Below are 20,326 nucleotides of genomic sequence, written 5' to 3' on the forward strand. Positions count from 1 at the left end.
AAGGAGACAGCCCAGAGCAGAGACTTGGAAGAATTAATACACCCCCAGAGAGACGGATGGATGTGCGGGACAATATGTAAAGTAAGTAGTATATGTCATAAAAACGGGTATGTTGTTACTCCGTGATGATTGAAAAAGCTCCCAAAAAGGGGCCCCTTGAAAAAGGACTCATCCCTTCTTCCAATGACGTATTATTCTAACACAAGAAAGGAGTGAAGTTACTAATCAATAGGAGTGTCATAGAAAGCCATTGACTATGTTTGAGATATATCTCATACTTTTATGGGTACCAGGTACTTTTTATGCTGGTATTGAGCATTTTTTCATATTCGTATTCTTTAATTGAGTATCTACTGACTAAGTGCTTTGCATTGTTGTACTGCACCAACCATACAGGTTTTTTGCATTGGTCCCAGAAATAACCCAGAAAACCACATTGGTCCTCAGTGGTTCTTATATAGTCCAATATATGTTGGATCCCCTATGCTAATTTTTAACCTTGTAATTGTATATTGTGCATCTTTATGTACCAATAAAGATTGTGATTTTCTATTTTCATATTATTGATAGTGTATGACTCCTTGTGTTCTCTTGTTGTGCTCAGAATATCAACTATGTAGCAAAAGTAGGCCAAGGGTTTGATGGAGCAGAAGGCCAAAAAGGTCACTTTTCTGTCTTTCCCGTACAGCTTCTATGTATAATGGACACATAGAAGCTGCATCTTGCGCTGAAACCAGAATCCGTAGGTTGGCAAGACTGATTGCTTCGGTGACATCGGGTCCTGCGTGTCTCTGACACACAGGATTCAGCTATTATCGATCACATCTAATTTCATGAACTCGGAGACAAGCAGAACCCACTGTTACCGAAGCCGTTCGTCCGTTTGACCTGGATATCCTGTATCCAGGATACATAGAAGCTGTATCTCAAAAAGTTAAAAAAAAATGTTTAAATAAAAAACAATTACAGAGTTGTTTAAAATACCATGACACATTGTTTTATGAAAACAAAATTGTTCAGAGGTTTACATAGCCTTTAGCTCTCCAAGCTTGTTCTGTTGTTTTTTGAATGACCATTTATTACACCATGTCTCTCTTTTTTGTGTATATATATATATATATAAGTGTGTGTGTTTCGTCAGATATTTTGTTTTACCATGCCTGATGAAGAGACCTAAGTAGTCTCAAAAGCTTGCTGTCTAACATAATTTATTTGAGTAATTTTGTTTCTCTTACTGAAAGCAATAAAACCTTTTTTAACTAGCTAATACAGAACAATTATTTTTTATTTATAACATTTAAAGCAATTGGTCAATTACATTAATGAGCATTTGCTCGCGTTTTTTTCACATGTTCAGTCTGATAAATCTCAGATCAGTGGCACGGTTTGAGCACTAAGGTTATGTTCACACAGCTTATTTTCGGACATTTTTTGGGCCGTAAACGGCCGAAAATTGGCAACAAATATTGAAGCAGAACGCCTCCAAACGTCTGCCCATTGATTTCAATGGGAAAAACGGCGTTCTGTTCCGACGGGGCGTTTTTTAACACAGCCGTTTTGAAAAATGTGTAAAATTTGTAAAAAAACGCCCGTGAAAAAGAAGTGCATTTCACTTCTTGAAACGTTTTTGGAGACGTTTTTTATTGACTCTATAGAAAAACAGCTCCAAAAACGGCCGTAAAAAACGCCGCGAAAAAAGGCGAGTTGCTAAAAAAAACTGCTGAAAATCAGAAGCTGTTTTTCCTTGAAAACAGCTCTGTATTTTCAGACGTTTTTTTAGTAAGCGTGTGAACATACCCTAAATAGAACCCTTCCTTCTAGAAATCAAAAGTTTGATTTAGCTCAAGAACAAAAAAAAGTATACGTTTTTAGTTGTAAGAACAGACATAAATGTAAAAAAAGTATATGACGTATACTACAAAATAACTTAAAGTGTAGCTAAACGTTCGACAAACTTCTGACATGTCATAGTGACATGCCAGAAGTTTGGATTTGTGGGGGTCTGAGCACTGAGACCCCCACCAATTGCTAGTTTTTGTAACTTTAAAAATGTATGTATCGTCGTATACCACAAATGTGTGCTCAAAACGAGATGTGAACTTAGCCTGTTAGTCTAGGACTCTGCATTTATTAGATACCAGATTTGATTATTTTTTTCCCCCCATATTTCTTTACATTTTTGAGCCATGACTATTACTACACAATAGTAGACAGAACTATACTATTTCTTAAATCAGGCATCCTCATGCGATCTTCTTTTTGTCCCACCATTTTGTTCTTTTCTACTTCATTTCAGGGGAAAGAACTGTTCTGCAGGGCTCCAGGGTTTCCTCAGTTTTACTACATGGACAAATTTATTTTGTTGTCATCTGGATCTGAGATTCAGTTAGTGAGATATTATCTGGATGACTGCAAGGATGAAATAAAAAGGTAATAAAACTTATAATTAAGGTAAATGAAACATCAATAGGGCTTGAGGGTGGGGATTGTTACCATGTGGCTAAGTCCTCTCGTTTACACAGGGGGTTTGTCTGGCATTTTAAACTGCATGAAATAATGCATTTAAAAAGGACTGCATTTTTTATGCGGTTTTTACGTGCATTTTAGTTGCCATTTTTATTTAGTAACTGTGTGTTCCCACCTATGGAGAAAATCACCAGAAAAAACGCAATACTTAGAGCTTGCTGCTTTTGATAAAAAAAACACAGACTCCAAAACGGCAAAAAAAACAAGACGCTGTGTATGTATACATTCTGATATTTTGCTTTAAAGGGAATGTGTCGCTAGAATTATTATTTTTTTTTCAGTTAAACAGTTAGTATTTAAGTGATTAAACATTGTTTTGGGGGGGTGTGGCCGGATGCCGAGGAGAGCGGTCGCATAAGTCTGAGTTCCGCTCCTAGCCTAAGATAAAGCGGCTCACAGATTCTTTTAAAGGTCGGGTACCGACACTTAAACTTACCCGGAGACTCCTGAAGCAGTTATAAAGCAGCAGGGATGGTGAGAGGGAGATCTAAACCGGCCGTTCCGGTGAAACTCACGTCCTTCTATCCCCCGGCGGGAAACTCACAAAATGGCGCCGGCCACTCTCTGCAGGAAGACGCTCCGGTCCTCGGAGCTCCTATCCTCTCCCAGGCAGCACAATGCACAGCAGGCAGTTCAAGTGTGGAAGGCACGTCAGGCACACCAGACAAGCTGTATGCGCTGGATTTCAGGTCAGTCTCTCTCCCTCCTATTCTGCCCAAACTGGGGAAATCTAGGGAAAGCAGCCCTTCTGAGGAATCAGCCATCACCTTATCTAATATGAGGAGTTTAATGTCAGAATTAAGGACATCCATGCAAAACGATTTCCAAACTGCCTTTACCACACTGTCTAAAGACATTAGAGATATTGGTGAACGTACAGCTCATCTTGAAACAAAAATGTATGAATTCTCCTCTGCTTTTAACACTTTAGTGGACGCTCAAAATGAGACAGATGAAGACATGTTGGCAGTAAAATTAAAATTGGCTGACTTGGAGGACCGCTCCCGAAAGAACAACATTAGTTTCCGCGGTATACCTGAATCCATCATGCCAGCGCAACTCAGAGAGTTCCTGATCGATTATTTTTCTGCTTTAATGCCACAGGCAGATCAAAGAGATTTGATGATTGATAGGGTACACAGATTGCCAAAACCCAAACAACTACCGCAGACAACGCCAAGAGATGTTCTGGCAAGAATCCATTTCTACCAAACAAAAGAGGCCATCTTGAAGTCGGCGTTTAAAAATCACGACATCCCTGAGCGTTTTATGGGCATCTCGCTGTACGCGGATTTATCACCAACCACCCTGAATCGCAGTAGAGAATTTGCGCCTTTCACTAAGCATCTATGTGACCAAGAAATTCCCTATAAATGGGGGTACCCGGTCAAGCTTCTCATCACGAAAAATGGATCCACTCATGTTCTCCACACACCCAAAGAAGCGGCATCTCTTCTAGCAAAATGGTTTCCCGACTTTCAGCCTCAAGATCAACAACTGATGAAGAAAAATAAACCACCAGTATTATCCCAGGAATGGACACAGGTTGGATTTCCTAAGAAACCCTGAGTTAAATCTGATTGAAAATGGAGGAGAAAGTTCCCGCAATAATTTTGGACTCCCTGTTGACTCCAGAATAAGGAGTACACGTTGTTGTCCGGTATCCTTTTTGATAACCTTATCGCTGCAGGTTGTACTGTGCTTTTAAATTCCCCTGTTGGCTAGGCAGGCACTAATGTTACACGTGTTGTGTCACTACCCCCCCATGAGGCCAACTACCTATACAAGGATTTGGCTAAATTTATTTGAACATATTTTCATATGTGTTCTCAGGTTTTTATGTTACAAGGTATCACTACTGCTCGACAAGAAATATAAGTCATGTACATATTGTCCTTCATTTCGGGGAATATCGGGGATGACTGGTCTTCATTCACATAATAAAACACAAGGTGGGGAGATATTTAAAGCTCAGGTATGCTACAAGAGTACACAGTATCGATCGTCCTTAATGTATAATGGTCTTTAAAATATCATCTTTGAATGTGAAGGGCCTTAATAGTCCCTTCAAACGCTCTCTCATGTGGAAAGAGTGTAAAATGCTTAAATGTGATGTGTTATGTGCACAAGAGACACACCTCCTGGGAAAAGACATCCACAGACTTAAAAATGCACAATTTCCCCATATTTTTTGCACCCCAAACTTAGGCAAAAAAAAAGGGGACGTTAATTGCTATCAAAAATTATTTGGCCTTTCAACTTATACAAGTAATTTACGATAAATGTGATAGGTTTGTAATCATACAATGCCTTATTAATAATGAGAAATACACTTTGGTCTCACTATACGCTCCAAATAAGCATCAAGGTAGATTTCTCAAACGTCTACTTAAACGAATTGAGAATAATCAATTTGGTTCCCTAATATTATGTGGGGATTTCAATAAGGTACTGAATCCTCAACCAGACAAAAGCAGGAGCAAACCAAAAGAAAAAAACACGGATATTTATAATATTTTATTCAGGGGAAATCTTTACGACACGTGGAGAACTTGTAATGCCTCAGAAAGAGACTATACTTTTTTCTCTCACACCCACAAATGCTATTCTAGAATTGATTTCATTATTGCTGATCAATGGTTACTACAGCGTGTAAACAACCCTAGCATTGGGACAATCACTTGGTCGGACCATGCCCCAGTCTCTATCTCTATTAATGAGCAATATAATCGAGCTCCCACCTCCCCCTGGCGCATAAATAACTCCTTATTAAACAAAGAGGAATACAATGCTCAGATACACAAAGCGTTGACTGACTTTTTCTAAATTAATAGTCCGGATTAGAGATGAGCGAACCGGGACAACCGAACCCGGTATCGGTCCGTACTTCGGGAAAAGTTCGGTTCGCGGCGAATCCGAACTTCACCGGGTTCGGCCGAACCCGTTTTGACCGAACCCGTCTACATTTTGGCGCCTGCCACATGTTAGATGTAAAATGGAGGATTTCACAATATCACCTGACATCAGAGTACCCCATAATGCCTTGCAAACGGCTCTCCCAGCCAATCGGGAGGCAGCATAGGGGCGGGCTCAAGCCTGCAATAAAAGTTTATGCACGGAGCTCTGTGGCCATTTTACAGACAGGAGCTGTAGGGATAGCATCTCTGTGCAGTTAGGGAAAGCTTTAGGAATCTAAAAGCCAGGAATCCAGCAATCGAAGGGGCTCATGCACTACTCACCACTCAGCCAGTGTGTGAATACGCTTTTATAAGGGGCTCATCCCCGTTGCATCCAACTTGCAATACAGGCAGACTTTGTAGTAGTACTACAAGGCCCAGCATTCCCTGAGTGCACCGCGGCGTGCCTGATAGAAATTCTCATTAATTGCCATTTGCCAAGCCAGTGTCAGTGTGAATACGCTTTTAGAAGGGACTCTTCCCCGGCCGTTAACATAAATAACAATCCAACTTGCAATACAGGCATCCTTTGTAGTAGTAGTAGTACTACAAGGCCCACCATTCCCTGAGTGCACCACGGCGTGGCTGATAGAAATTCTCATTCATTGCCATTTGCCAAGCCAGTGTCAGTGTGAATACGCTTTTAGAAGGGGCTCATCCCCGGCCGTTAACATAAATAACAATCCAACTTGCAATACAGGCATCCTTTGTAGTAGTAGTAGTACTACAATGCCCAGCATTCCCTGAGTGCACCGCGGCATGCCTGATAGAAATTCTCATTCATTGCCATTTGCCAAGCCAGTGTCAGTGTAAATACGCTTTTAGAAGGGGCTCATCCCCGGCCGTTAACATAAATAACAATCCAACTTGCAATACAGGCAGCCTAGTAGTACTACAACGCCCAGCATTCCCTGAGTGCACCGCGGCGTGCCTGATAGAAATTCTCATTCATTGCCATTTGCCAAGCCAGTGTCAGTGTGAATACGCTTTTAGAAGGGGCTCATCCCCGGCCGTTAACATAAATAACAATCCAACTTGCAATACAGGCATCCTTTGTAGTAGTAGTAGTACTACAATGCCCAGCATTCCCTGAGTGCACCGCGGCATGCCTGATAGAAATTCTCATTCATTGCCATTTGCCAAGCCAGTGTCAGTGTAAATACGCTTTTAGAAGGGGCTCATCCCCGGCCGTTAACATAAATAATAATCCAACTTGCAATACAGGCAGCCTAGTAGTACTACAACGCCCAGCATTCCCTGAGTGCACCGCGGCGTGGCTGATAGAAATTCTCATTCATTGCCATTTGCCAAGCCAGTGTCAGTGTGAATACGCTTTTAGAAGGGGCTCATCCCCGGCCGTTAACATAAATAACAATCCAACTTGCGATACAGGCAGCCTAGTAGTACTACAACGCCCAGCATTCCCTGAGTGCACCGCGGCGTGGCTGATAGAAATTCTCATTCATTGCCATTTGCCAAGCCAGTGTCAGTGTGAATACGCTTTTAGAAGGGGCTCATCCCCGGCCGTTAACATAAATAACAATCCAACTCGCAATACAGGCATCCTTTGTAGTAGTAGTAGTACTACAAGGCCCAGCATTCCCTGAGTGCACCACAGCGTGCCTGATAGAAATTCTCATTCATTGCCATTTGCCAAGCCAGTGTCAGTGTGAATACGCTTTTAGAAGGGGCTCATCCCCGGCCGTTAACATAAATAACAATCCAACTTGCGATACAGGCAGCCTAGTAATACTACAAGGCCCAGCATTCCCTGAGTGCACCGCGGCGTGCCTGATAGAAATTCTCATTCATTGCCATTTGCCAAGCCAGTGTCAGTGTGAATACGCTTTTAGAAGGGGCTCATCCCTGGCCGTTAACATAAATAACAATCCAACTTGCAATACAGGCAGCCTTTGTAGTAGTAGTAGTAGTACTACAAGGCCCAGCATTCCCTGAGTGCACCGCGGCGTGCCTGATAGAAATTCTCATTCATTGCCATTTGCCAAGCCAGTGTCAGTGGGAATACGCTTTTAGAAGGGGCTCACCCCCGGCCGTTAACATAAATAACAATCCAACTTGCAATACAGGCAGCCTAGTAGTACTACAAGGCCCAGAATTCCCTGAGTGCACCGCGGCGTGGCTGATAGAAATTCTCATTCATTGCCATTTGCCAAGCCAGTGTCAGTGTGAATACGCTTTTAGAAGGGGCTCATCCCCTGGGTTTTGATTCAACTTGCTGCACTCCAGCAGTGAAATGTCTGGTAAAAAAAAGGTTGTGAAAGGACGGGGTAGAGGAAAAAACACCCATGCCATCTCCTCTTCCAGTCCAAATGTTGGATCTGTTGGTGCCAGACCCAGTACCAGCATTTGTGGCACAAGACATGTGCCCAGTTCCACTAGTAGCAGCAGCCATGTGCCTGCTGGTAGTAGTAGCAGTATCAGCAAGCCAGACTTGTCTATCTCCTCCGGTGGGCGGGTTACTTTAGACAATACGGCCATTGTGGACTGGTTGGCTGGCTCGCGGTCATCTCAGCAGGAAGACTCTGACGATCTGGCCTCAAGCCAGGTTTCGTTGGATTCCAGATCCTCTACAGTTCCTTGGCACAGTGGCAGTAGTAATATAGGTATTTCTAGCGTTTCCATTCCATCATCTATGTCTTCACTCCCCCTTCCTAGCGGGAAGCCATCTTTCCTGAGAGTCCTAAGAGACATCTCCACGGGTGCGAAGGAAGATACTGAACAACATAGTGATGATGATTTGTTTTCCGCGAGTCAGCCAACGGAGTGTGTTGCGGCGGTAGTGGAGGTGGAAGCAGTGTCCGAGACGCATAGCTGCGGTAGTGGGGGTGTTGGTGGTGGTAGCCGTGGTGGCAGACGCAGTAATGAGGGGGGGCATGGAGCCAGCAATGTAGGAACTACCGCTCTACGTAAACACATGGAGCGGCATCACAAGGCCATGTGGGACAATCGACATGCCCCACCATCATCATGTACATCTAATGAAGACCCCCTGCAGCTGCTGCTGCTGCTGCTCCGAGTCCCTGTCATCTAAGTAGTAGCCAGGCCTTATCCACCATGTCATTGTCATCATCATCATCACTGTCATCTAGTGCTCCTCCTACATCCCGTCAGTTATCCATTACGGAATCATTGTCCAACAAGCAACAATATATACCCAGTCATCCACTTGTCGTGCGGCTTAATTCACACCTGGCTAAGTTGTTGGTAGTGCAGTCGATGCCGTACCACCTGGTCGACTCCGCCAGCTTCAAGCAATTGATGGCGTGCGCTCAGCCTAGGTGGCGAATACCTAGCCGACATTACTTCTCCAAAACAGCTGTCCCTCCCTTGCACAAGCATGTGGAGGAAAAGGTGTGCCAGTCCTTGCAATTATCCGTGTGCAGCAGGGTACATGCCACCGTCGACACGTGGAGCAGCAACTATGGGCAGGGACAGTACATGTCTTTCACGGCCCACTGGGTCAATATTTTGCAGTCCGATGCACCACCGCAGCAATGCCAGGCATTACCACCTCCACGCTTGTATCTTTCTGGTTCAACTCCGGACACCAGGCGCCTACCATCCTCCTCCTCCTACTCCTCCTCCTCCTCCTCCTTGCCTTCCTCCTTGGAGGTCTTCCCGTCCCCGACAGGACACAGCGTATCTTCCACACCTCCTCCCTCCTCTTTTCACAGGCGCAAGGTGAAGAGCCACAACGCTGTCTTACACCTGCTGAGCCTGGGCGAGAAAAGCCACACAGGGCAGGAGCTGCTGCTGTGCATCAAGGAGGAAATCGCACGCTGGCTGTCTCCTCTGAAACTCACACTGGGCAATGTTGTCTCTGATAACGGGAAGAACGTTGTGGCTGCACTGCGTCTAGGTCACCTGACACACGCTCCTTGCATGGCACATGTGATCAATCTGGTCATAACACGCTTCTTAAAGTCATATGTTGATTTGAAGGGTGTGCTGGCCATGTCCAGGAGGGTTTGCGTTCGCTTTAGACGTTCGTATGCATTTAAGCACGCCCTCCTGGACTTGCAGCATCTCCCAGAACAATCTCCCAGAACACAGCCCGATTTGCGACGTTCCAACACGCTGGAATTCCACCCTGCACATGTTGGACCGTCTGTACGAACAGCGGAAAGCCGTGAATGATTTCCTGATGCAGCAGACGGGCAGCATTTGAGCCAGTGTAATTTCGAGCTAAGGCACTGGCAGCTGGTTAGAGACGCATGTCGCGTTTTGAGGCCCTTTGAAGAGGCCACACGATTTGTGAGCCGTGATGCTAGCGGAATGAACGATGTTATGCCACTGATATTGATTATGGAGCAAACGCTCACAGCGATGATTCAGCAAAGGATGGAGGAAGGATCACATCTGGCTATGGATGTTGAGGAGGAGGAGGAGGATGAGGATGAGGAAACAGGACCTGAAGAGGAGCTGGATTTGGAGATGGAATTACAGGAAAGGATAGGGGACGAGGCAGCCGCACAACATGACAGTGATGGTGGTGATGACGAGTCTGACTACGACCTTGATGATGGACAACCATGGCAGTATGGGGCGGAGATGGAACCAATAGGGCCCTCTGAAACGCTGGCCAGGATTGCGAGCTGTATGCTTCGTTACTTGCGCGCTGACTGTCGTATTGTTAGCATGAAGCAAAGAGATGAGTACTGGATAGCCACACTTTTAGACCCTCGGTATAAAGCCAGAATGGGGGAGTTTTTTGCGCCTTCCGAGAGGGAGGCAAAATTGGCTTATTATCGAGAGAAGCAGCCAGCTTGTCACGACTTTCAAACGGCAAACACCTGCTGCAAGCATGTCTGACCGGGGGGCCACTCTCCGCTCCCCACTGTCTCATCGTTCCACCGCCTCTGGCAGAGCTACCTCTGCAATAGGTGGCAGCAGCAGCAGCAGCCAATTCAGTTTGGAAAATATGATGACAACATTTTTACATCCAATACCCCGACCTGACACACATCGTAGTCACCAAAGGGATCTTCACCATCACCAGGTGCAGCACCTAAACAACCAGGTTCACTCGTACCTGGACTGTGCCCTTTCTCCGTCAGAAATGCTGATCCCAGACCACATGGACTTCTGGGTCAGAAGATTGGATCATTGGCAAGAACTGGCCCAGTTTGCCATGGGTGTACTGTCTTGTCCACCGTCCAGTGTAGCGTCAGAGAGGGTATTCAGCGCGGCAGGGGGCTTCGTCACCCCTAAGCGAACAAGATTGTCCGCCAACAGCTTGGAAAATCTCACGTTTCTGAAAATGAATTAAGCGTGGATCGGTGAGGATTTTAAAACCCCTGTGCCTGATGCCACTGATTAGATCTGACATTGCTGCTGCCGCTGCCACCTGCTACTGCCGCCTGCTACTACGGGATTCTGTCCTGTCCACTCTTTTTTTAATGTGCCGCTGTTGGTGCTGCTACTATTTCTACCACCAATCCACCCCCAGTGCCGTCTGCTACAAGCAGGCCTGCCCCACCACAGGGCTTTGTCCTGTGACTGTCCAGTCTCTTTTAATGTGCAGCTACTACTACTACTACCACCACCCTTGCTGTCTGTGTTGGCTACCTCTACTACCACCAATACACTTCCACTGCCGCCCGTCTGCTACAAGCAGGCCTGAGGCCTGCCCCACCACAGGGCTTTGTCCTGTGACTGTCCAGTCTCTTTTTTTAATGTGCTGCTACTACTACTACCACCCTTGCTGTCTGTGTTGGCTACCTCTACTACCACCAATACATCTCCACTGCCGTCTGCTACAAGCAGGCCTGCCCCACCACAGGGCTTTGTCCTGTGACTGTCGTCCAGTCTCTTATTTTAATGTGCTGCTACTACTACTACCACCCTTGCTGTCTGTGTTGGCTACCTCTACTACCACCAATACACCTCCACTGCCGTCTGCTACAAGCAGGCCTGGAGGGCTTGTGAAAAGCTATTGCTTGTTGCTTTTACATCCATGTATGGATGAACCCCGGCAGGCATCTGCCAATAAAAAGGGTAAATTTTTGGAGGGCTTGTCAAAAGCCATTGCTTCTTCTTTTACCACCTTATATGTATGAACCCTGCCAGGCATCTGCCGCCAAAAATGGTTAATTTTTGTACCTTTTTTAACAATGCATTAAGCATACAACATGCACAAGTGCAGTGGTTTCTGTTAGTTATCACCGTGTCCCATCCGTTTTCCTATAGCCATACATGTTGGCGTAACTTTGACACTAACTTTGCCTTAAAGACAACTCAAAAGTACTTGGATACACTCATGGGTGACCTAAGAGTGTTATACAGGGCTTCTAGGGCTTTTAAACAGTGTTATACACGATTTTTAGGGGCTTTCTTGTATTACAGGTTCGGTCAGAACTAGTTCAGTCTGAATCGAACTTTTTCATGAAATTCGGCGAGCCTGCCGAACCGAACTTTTCATAAGTTCGCTCATCTCTAGTCCGGATGATACATCCATTTTTAACAATTGGTGTGCACACAAAGCGGTAATTAGAGGCCACCTTATCAAAATTGCGGCAACAGCAAAGAAAATAAGGTAAGCTAAAACACAAGAACTGCTGCTTAAAATTAAGAAATTAGAAGATCTTATTAAAAAGAGAACCACGAGAGGTCTAACACTCGAATTAAAACAATTAAGAACACAACTTCACCAATTGTTATACCATAAGTGTGAATATGCCCTGAGAAGGAGCAGAATGATTTATTATTGGCAGGGTAATAAAGCTGGGGATAAAATCTTAAACCCACAAGGGATAGCTGAAGCCTTTGCTGAATACTATGGCCATTTTTACAATTTAAATAAAGATCCTCTCACCAAACAACCTACGCAGCAACTTATAGATGGCTTCCTAGAATCGGTCAAATTACCGTCGATCCCGAGTAACAAACTGGCACTCCTTAATGCACATTTCACATTATCAGAAGTACAGAATGTCATTAAACAACTCAAGATTAATAAATCTCCGGGACCGGACGGTCTAACAAACGAATATTTTAAACAGTTCTCTCAGATTATCGCCCCTCACCTAGTATCGATGTTCAATCAGGCCACCACATCGGGATGTTTTCCTAAAGAAATGCTACAAGCATTAATAATTACCCTCCCGAAACCCGGCAAATCTCCGGACAGACCCGAAAATTTTAGACCTATTTCTTTGCTAAACTGCGACTTAAAAATATACTCAAAAGTCTTGGCCAACAGGCTGGTAGATATCCTTCCTTCTCTAATTAATATTGACCAAGTGGGATTTATTAAAAATAGACAGACGGTAGATGGAACTAGGAGACTAATCAACATCCTTCACTATGCAGAAACGCATAACATCCCTTCTCTGCTCTTATCTCTAGACGCAGAGAAGGCCTTTGATAGGATCCATTGGGGTTACCTGAAATTGGTTCTGGATAAAATAGGAATATGGGGCCCGTTTGGAAGAGCCCTTTTAGCTCTCTATTCCGGCCCTTCCGCCTCAGTATACTCAGCCGGCTTCTTATCCTCACGCTTTGACATTACAAATGGGACAAGACAGGGATGCCCCATGTCCCCTTTAATTTTTGCTCTATTAATGGAACCTCTGGCAGAGAAAATAAGGTCTTCTAGCTCAATTTCCGGCATCACTATAGGGAAAGAGGAACACCGTATAGGTTTGTTCGCGGATGATGTAATAATAATATTCTCTTCCCCAATAACGTCTCTTCCAGAAATAAGTAAAGTATTAGCAGACTTTAGTAATGCGTCTTACTACAAAATAAACACTTCTAAGTCACAAATTCTGAATATGGGGCTCCCTCAGGAAATGGTAGCACGACTTAAAGCTTCATTCCCCTTCAAATGGGTGAAGGACGCCCTTCCTTATCTAGGGGTTAACTTAGCATTCCCGGTCTCAAAATTGTTCGACCAAAATGACATTCCTCTCCACAAGAAAATAAATGAGGACCTACATAATTATAAACACCATGGTGTTTCTTGGTTAGGCAGAATAGCTGCCATCAAAATGTTAACTCTTCCTAAGATTCTCTACACTTTTAGGAATGTTCCCATATTTGTGACAAACGCTTTCATAACTAAACTGCAATCCAACTTAATGAGATTCATATGGGGGAAAACCAAACCAAGAGTCAAAGCAGATATTCTTTACAGACCCATGCGAGAGGGAGAATTGGGATGCCCTAATCTGTTACAATACTATAGAGCCTCTATCCTCGACCAATTAAAATCGTTATGGTCACTGGATGTCTCTAAACACTGGGTATCTATTGAATCATCTGTATTGGGAAGGTCCTCCTTAGCAATCTCTCTATCTGCATCCTCTTTATTTAGGAACCCTACGAGGTCTACACATCCTACATTAAGGGCTATCACGGAGTTATGGCACCACCTAGTTATTAAACATAGCTTGTTTTCTACGGATTATGGAAAATCTAGTATTGCATTACTGATGGCTCTCATTCCAGATCTTGACATCTCAACATGGATGGCCAATGGATTACTCTACATGTCTGATTTATGGGAAAATGATATGCTGGTACCCTTTCAAACTCTGGCCCAAATGTACAATATTCATAAACATGACTTTTATAAATATCTACAAATTAGGCATGTACTAACATCCATACCCAAACCTCTCCCAACATCAGAATCCAAACGAAGCAAATGGTTGGCAACTAATTCATACTCCAGAGGTAATATTTCCCAATGTTATAAATTTTTACTAAACTCCTTCCCAAACGACCTGCATATATACAAACAAAAATGGGAACATGATCTGGATATCAATGTATCTGACGATCAATGGAACGCTGCCTTTTATGCTGTCTCATTTTATGCTGGAAAACAGGGCTCTCTTTAGCCGGCAGGCAACCTATTTTTGAATTTAACTGTTTCACGCCCACCAACTATTGAGGTCCTTCCCTTTGTATTTATTTCTAAACTGCAGGGTTAATCACCCATATCCTAGGACCCGCTCCATATATTGGAATTATATATATATATATATATATATATATATATATATATATATATATATATACTATATCCTGATTATGGCAGGTTTTTTGACTAAGAGAATCAATTCAGAAACACTTTCCGCAGAAGCAGCATACGTGTTCTCCAGAGATAACGTGCCGCTGCATCAATTCGACATACATACTGCTTTTAGGGATTTGCAGAAAACCTACCAAAAGTATATTAGATCCTGCTGGGAGATTGTTAGTCTAGAGACATATATACAACAAAAAATCTTATACAGAGGTCTCCGTATAAACATTACTCCAAATTCCTATCGCAGTGATCCAGAATTTATTAAAGGGTGGGAAGAACTCTTAACTGAGAGTTCATTGAGATTACTACAATACATTTTGTATTTTGAGAAGCGTGACTACAACAAAACCGCTCTGCAACTTGAGAAAGAAATTGGTGATATTCAGGGATTTAATACCCTGATTGAATTTAATAACTGTGAAACCCAATTACAAAAAAATATTGAGAAACTACAGACCGAGATAAAGGAGAGGAAGCATCGTAAATACGTCAGAGACCGCAGAGACTTTGACACTGGTCAGGCGTATACATATAAGACACAATCACAATTTATCCCTAGACGTGTACAAGTCTTCACAGACTTTTCTGATTCAGAGGCATCTGGGATTGACGAAACTGTACAATCTCCCAATTCCAAACCGGGTACTAAACGTAAGATTACTAATAATAGATTTAACTCCTCTAAACGAAGTACGGTGCAAACCAGATCCAACACAAAATGCCATTCTTATCAGAATGCCACTACTTCTTCACACTCTGCCTCATTATCAGCTTTCTCGGTACCTGTCGTGTCAGCTACCACAAATGTACCTTTAACTCCTCGTATAACAGGTATCGGCCCAAGCCAAACGTCTCCAGCAACCAAATGTCCTATGGGCACTACGACCCATACAAGTGGTCCACTCAATACCTTTCCTTTTTTAGGGACTACGAACCCACGATGGAATCTGACCTAACAGCAGTACCATCTATGTCCCAAGCACCTACTGAGAGTGACCAAATGCAGGTGTTTAATATCTCCTCCGTTCAGCTAAATAATTCCCAATTGACACTTCTACGCAGGGGCTTATCCTTCACCCCTACTCCATTGTATGATGAGTTTGCCTGGACTAAGGATGTGAACCTCTTCGCCAGAAAGGTGGCTTTATACAAATATTTCAAAAACAATACCCCGAATATGGGAGGAATTGATAGTACAGAACTTAATACACTCAGAGATCTTGAAACTCTCCTATATGAAAATGAATTTGGACCCAAGCTCACTCCACCATTTTCACAATATGCCCACATAGACGTCTTTGTCAAGTTAGTATGTGCTGACTTGAAGAATATTAGAGCAGATAAAAAAAAAGAGCACTAGCTAATCTTAGTGAAATGGAAAGAATAGCACTGGACGAACTATGTCACAATGATCAGATTACCATAAAACCCTCTGATAAAGGGGGTAACATCGTGGTCATGAACCAGGATGACTATGTTGCCATGGTTCACAGATTGTTGGATGACACTACTACATATATGACCCTTGAAAAAAATCCGACTGATTTGTTTCTCAAAGAATTATACACACTACTTGATATAGCCAAGACACAGAATATGATTAGTAATGAAGAATTCAAACGGATCTATAACCCCACTCCTACACTAGCTACATTCTATGCACTGCCGAAGATCCACAAGATGTCCCGCCCAATACCGTGTCGACCAATCGTGTCTGGCAACGATAGTCTTACCCAAGGCATTAGTATGTACTTGGATGAAATGCTTTCGCCATTTGTCACCTCCCTGCCCTCATACCTAAGGGACACTAAAGATACCATCAACAGGATCCAGGAGATTCATGTGACCTCTTCTACATTTATTGCCAGTATAGATGTAGAATCACTCTACACTAATATTCAACACCAATTTGGCCTCACAGCAGTCTCACATTTTTTGGGTACCAAGGGAGTTCAATTTCATGCACACAACAAATTCCTACTATCACTACTTCGTTTTCTTCTTACTCATAACTATTTTTTATTCGATCACAAATTCTATCAGCAGACCAAAGGAACAGCTATGGGTACTGTTTGTGCACCCACCTATGCAAATTTATTTTTGGGGTGGTGGGAGGATACCTTGGTTTTCACTGACACCTTAGCCTCATATACTTGTCACATCCTGTTCTGGGGGAGATATATTGATGATATTCTCCTCCTATGGGATGGGGACATAAACACATTTCACGACTTTATGCACACACTCAACTCTAATCATGTTGGCATGAAATTCACCCACGTGATTCATAAAAAGGAGATCATCTTTTTGGATCTTAAAATCTCTCTGGATCCTGCTGGTGGTATCCACACGGATATCTCACGAAAATCTACGTCCACTAATAGCCTGTTACACTGGGATAGTTATCACCCCCCTGCCTTAAAGAAGGGAATCCCTATTGGACAATATCTCCGTGCTAAACGCAACTGCTCTGATGAGCAGTCCTTAGAATTGGAGTGTAGCGGTCTTTTCACTAAATTTATAGCACGAGGATATCCTAAAAAATGGTTACACAAAGCGTATGCCAGAGCGAGAGCCACCGATAGAAAGGATTTATTATGTGAACGTAAATCCGTTACTGACCAACAATCAACGGTCACTGGTAAATCTGCTGGAATGACTAGTGTAAGATGTATTGGGACCTTCGATACTGGTTCGCAACAGGTTCGTGATATTCTTGGACGTCATTGGCCTGTTCTTCTGGCTGACCCTGACCTACAGGGTGTCGTTCCCCCCACACCAAACATCACTTATCGTAGAGGCAGGAATCTACGTGATTACCTGGTGCATAGTCATCATTCTGGAGTGACTTCTGTGTCCAAAAATTGGCTGAAGACATCGGTCACGGGTTCTCATCCATGTGGCCGATGTTCCTTTTGCCATCTAATGGCTACTACGAAAGAATTTACCAATCCTCTTGACAACAGATCGTACCGGGTTAAACAATTTATCAACTGCCGGAGCAAGGGAGTTATCTATATAGCTAGTTGTTCTTGTCCTAAGCTATATGTAGGTAAGACAATACAAGAATTAAACAGGAGAATTTCCAAACATCTAAGCACCATAAACCAAAAAGAGGATACACCACTGTCCAGGCATATACGTCTTGTACATGATGGGGATGTCCGCTCCTTGAAATTTTTCGGGCGTTACGCAGGTTAAACTTGGCCCAAGAGCAGGTAACCTGGACAGTAAGTTATTACAGGAGGAGGCACGTTGGATCCATCGCCTGGGATCTCTCAGCCCAGGAGGCCTCAATGAGGGATTTCCTTTTGCAGCTTTTCTGTGAATCCTACATGTAATCACCAAGATGTCTAATTATGGCTGTTAGCCTTTATTAATACACTGGAGTTACACTCCAGCCTGTGTAATCACTCTGTCAATCATATAGACACTCTAGTAACTGAACTCTTAATGATCTGCCTTATCATTTATTTCTTCGAATAAATATATCATTACTAACTATACCTAGCATTTGCTTCAAGCATCCCCCAGGCTATTGCTTGGTAAGCGACACAGCGGCTTTGTTATTACTCTGACCAATTTTAATTCACTGCATCTTTATTTTTGTTTCTTTTTGTGCCATTCTTACAGTGACCGACTACAAATGTCTGGTCCGTATCGAACCTGATGAGTGGAGTATCCCATGCCCCTCTATTTATCTATACATGTCTCTCTACTATTTTCTACATGACCAACATCGGTGTCCTGCGTATATAGTATTCTAATTTACGCAAAATTCTTCTGCCGCAAATATGCGCCAATATATTAGGCACATTGACGTTCTATGATACTCTCTATTACCAAGTTTACCCCAGTACGCCTGTGCGCTTATATACAGATGTATTGGTGGCTCCCCCAGTATATTGTCCTTAATCACCTTACTGCGCCAGCGCGTTTAATCGTAGGCTCAGAAGTGACATCAGCCCTGATTCTTCTCACTATCCTAGCTCACTCCAGTGCGCCTGCGCATTTTTCTATAAACCTACTGGTAGTTTTCCCTGGTCATGGCACAGTGACTGTCTATACTACTCTTAATTACCCTCAATTACCTTACTGCGCCTGTGCGCGGAATCATATACTTATTTGTAATATTTATTATATTTTCTCTATTACCTTGATTTACCTTAGTGCGCCTGCGCACTTGTCTACAAGCTCATAGATAGCTCCTTTGTATCATAGTAACGTCACGGTGCCGTTCACAGTGATTATTTACATTACCTTTAATTACTTCACTGCGCCTGCGCGTTAAATCGGACATTCAGTGATCACATTCGTTATTATTTTTTCTATCACCCTGGTTTACCCTTGTGCGCCTGTGCGCCTATCTACAAACTTATTGGTAACTCTCTTTGTATCACAGCAACGTCACAGTGCTGTGCATAGTGATTATTTATGTTACCCCCAAGTACTTTACTGCGCATGTGCGCCTAAGCGTCACTCATTGGTGGCATCTGCTAAACCAGTGATTTGCGGCACCGTCCGTCCATCAACGGAGGAGGAGGCTCGGCCCTCTATTCCTCTGTTGATAGGCTACTGACTGATTGTAGACACATGTGTAGCTATTTGCAGTGAATATTTAATTAGGCCGACTCCGCCGCTCGCTGTCATTGGCCCCGATACCCCTGAAGACGCTACATCGTAGCGAAACACGTCGGGGGGGCTTCTACCTTCATTTTAATAATTGTCCTATTGACGCTCTAGAATCTAACTATGAATTAACTGAATGTAGCGCTCTGTAGTCATGGTACTTAACCCTTCCTAGACAGAACTCCTACGTCTGGCACTACGCTGACTGCGGTCAGAAATGGACTTTAACTTTTAAATTTTATGTAGTCTGTCCTTGTTGCAAATATAATAAAGACTTTTTTATTTTCTATATAATAGTTGGAAAACAGGGCTCTCTTTAGCCGGCAGGCAACCTTTTTTTGAATTTCACTTATGCACTTATGCTTTAAAGAGGATTATTTTATTAGTTTAGTAATGCCCAATCTCATAACTAATCTAATATGCGCTGTCACACTAATAATGCTAGTGAAAATTGTGTCCCAAAAAGTTTATTATTTTAAAAGTTATGAGCTTTTTTCTAAATGTGCAAATGAGGCTTTGATAGACAAGTGGGTGACAACACCATCGATTCTCCTGAGGTGGAGCTACTTCACAGCCTCTTACGCTATCCTATCAGCATGAAGCTGCTTCACACAATTTGAGAAACTGAGGCTGGACGGAAGGGGGATCACTTCGAATAGCCATATCTCTGGCTGTGGACCACCTAGAACAGTGATTCTGGTGGCATATCAAAAATGAGATTCTAATCTTTCATATGACATGCAGTCGAGAATGGAAGCTGTATACTATATAATCAGGATGTGTTGCTGGGCAGTGAAGGGGGAGAAGCTGTATGCTGATTGGACAGCATCATTCAGAAAACATTCCACCGCCCAGTGAGAAAAGAAAGAGGTACCTCCCATTTGGCAAATATAGCCAAATTAGCATAATTAGAAAAATGCACATAACTTTGAAAATAATAAATGTTTCTGATAAAAAATTACATCGCAGTAATTAGCATCATAGCGCCTATTACATTAGTTAGGAGACAGGGAATTAATAAACTGGTGACAGATCCTCTTTAACTTTTATTATTGTAACCGTTTAAATTCATGGGTGCATTGTTTTTCATGAAATATAAAATAATGGGCAGGTGCATGAAAGCCTAATATCCATTTTTTAATTCTTAAGCGATGAC

At 43.1% G+C, this 20,326-nt stretch overlaps 1 protein-coding gene across 1 annotated transcript in view; it reads left to right on the forward strand.

The window, feature by feature from the left end:
* Window positions 1-20,326, forward strand: part of WDR27 (WD repeat domain 27) — a 755,361-nt gene that overhangs the window by 347,475 nt on the left and 387,560 nt on the right. The window contains exon 19 of the mRNA XM_075862730.1: window positions 2,297-2,430. Within this exon, the coding sequence (XP_075718845.1) occupies window positions 2,297-2,430 (134 nt within the window). The remainder of the gene's footprint in view (window positions 1-2,296; window positions 2,431-20,326) is intronic.

This window comes from Rhinoderma darwinii, chromosome 4 (assembly GCF_050947455.1).
Source record: "Rhinoderma darwinii isolate aRhiDar2 chromosome 4, aRhiDar2.hap1, whole genome shotgun sequence".
In the NCBI taxonomy this organism is placed as follows: domain Eukaryota; kingdom Metazoa; phylum Chordata; class Amphibia; order Anura; family Rhinodermatidae; genus Rhinoderma; species Rhinoderma darwinii.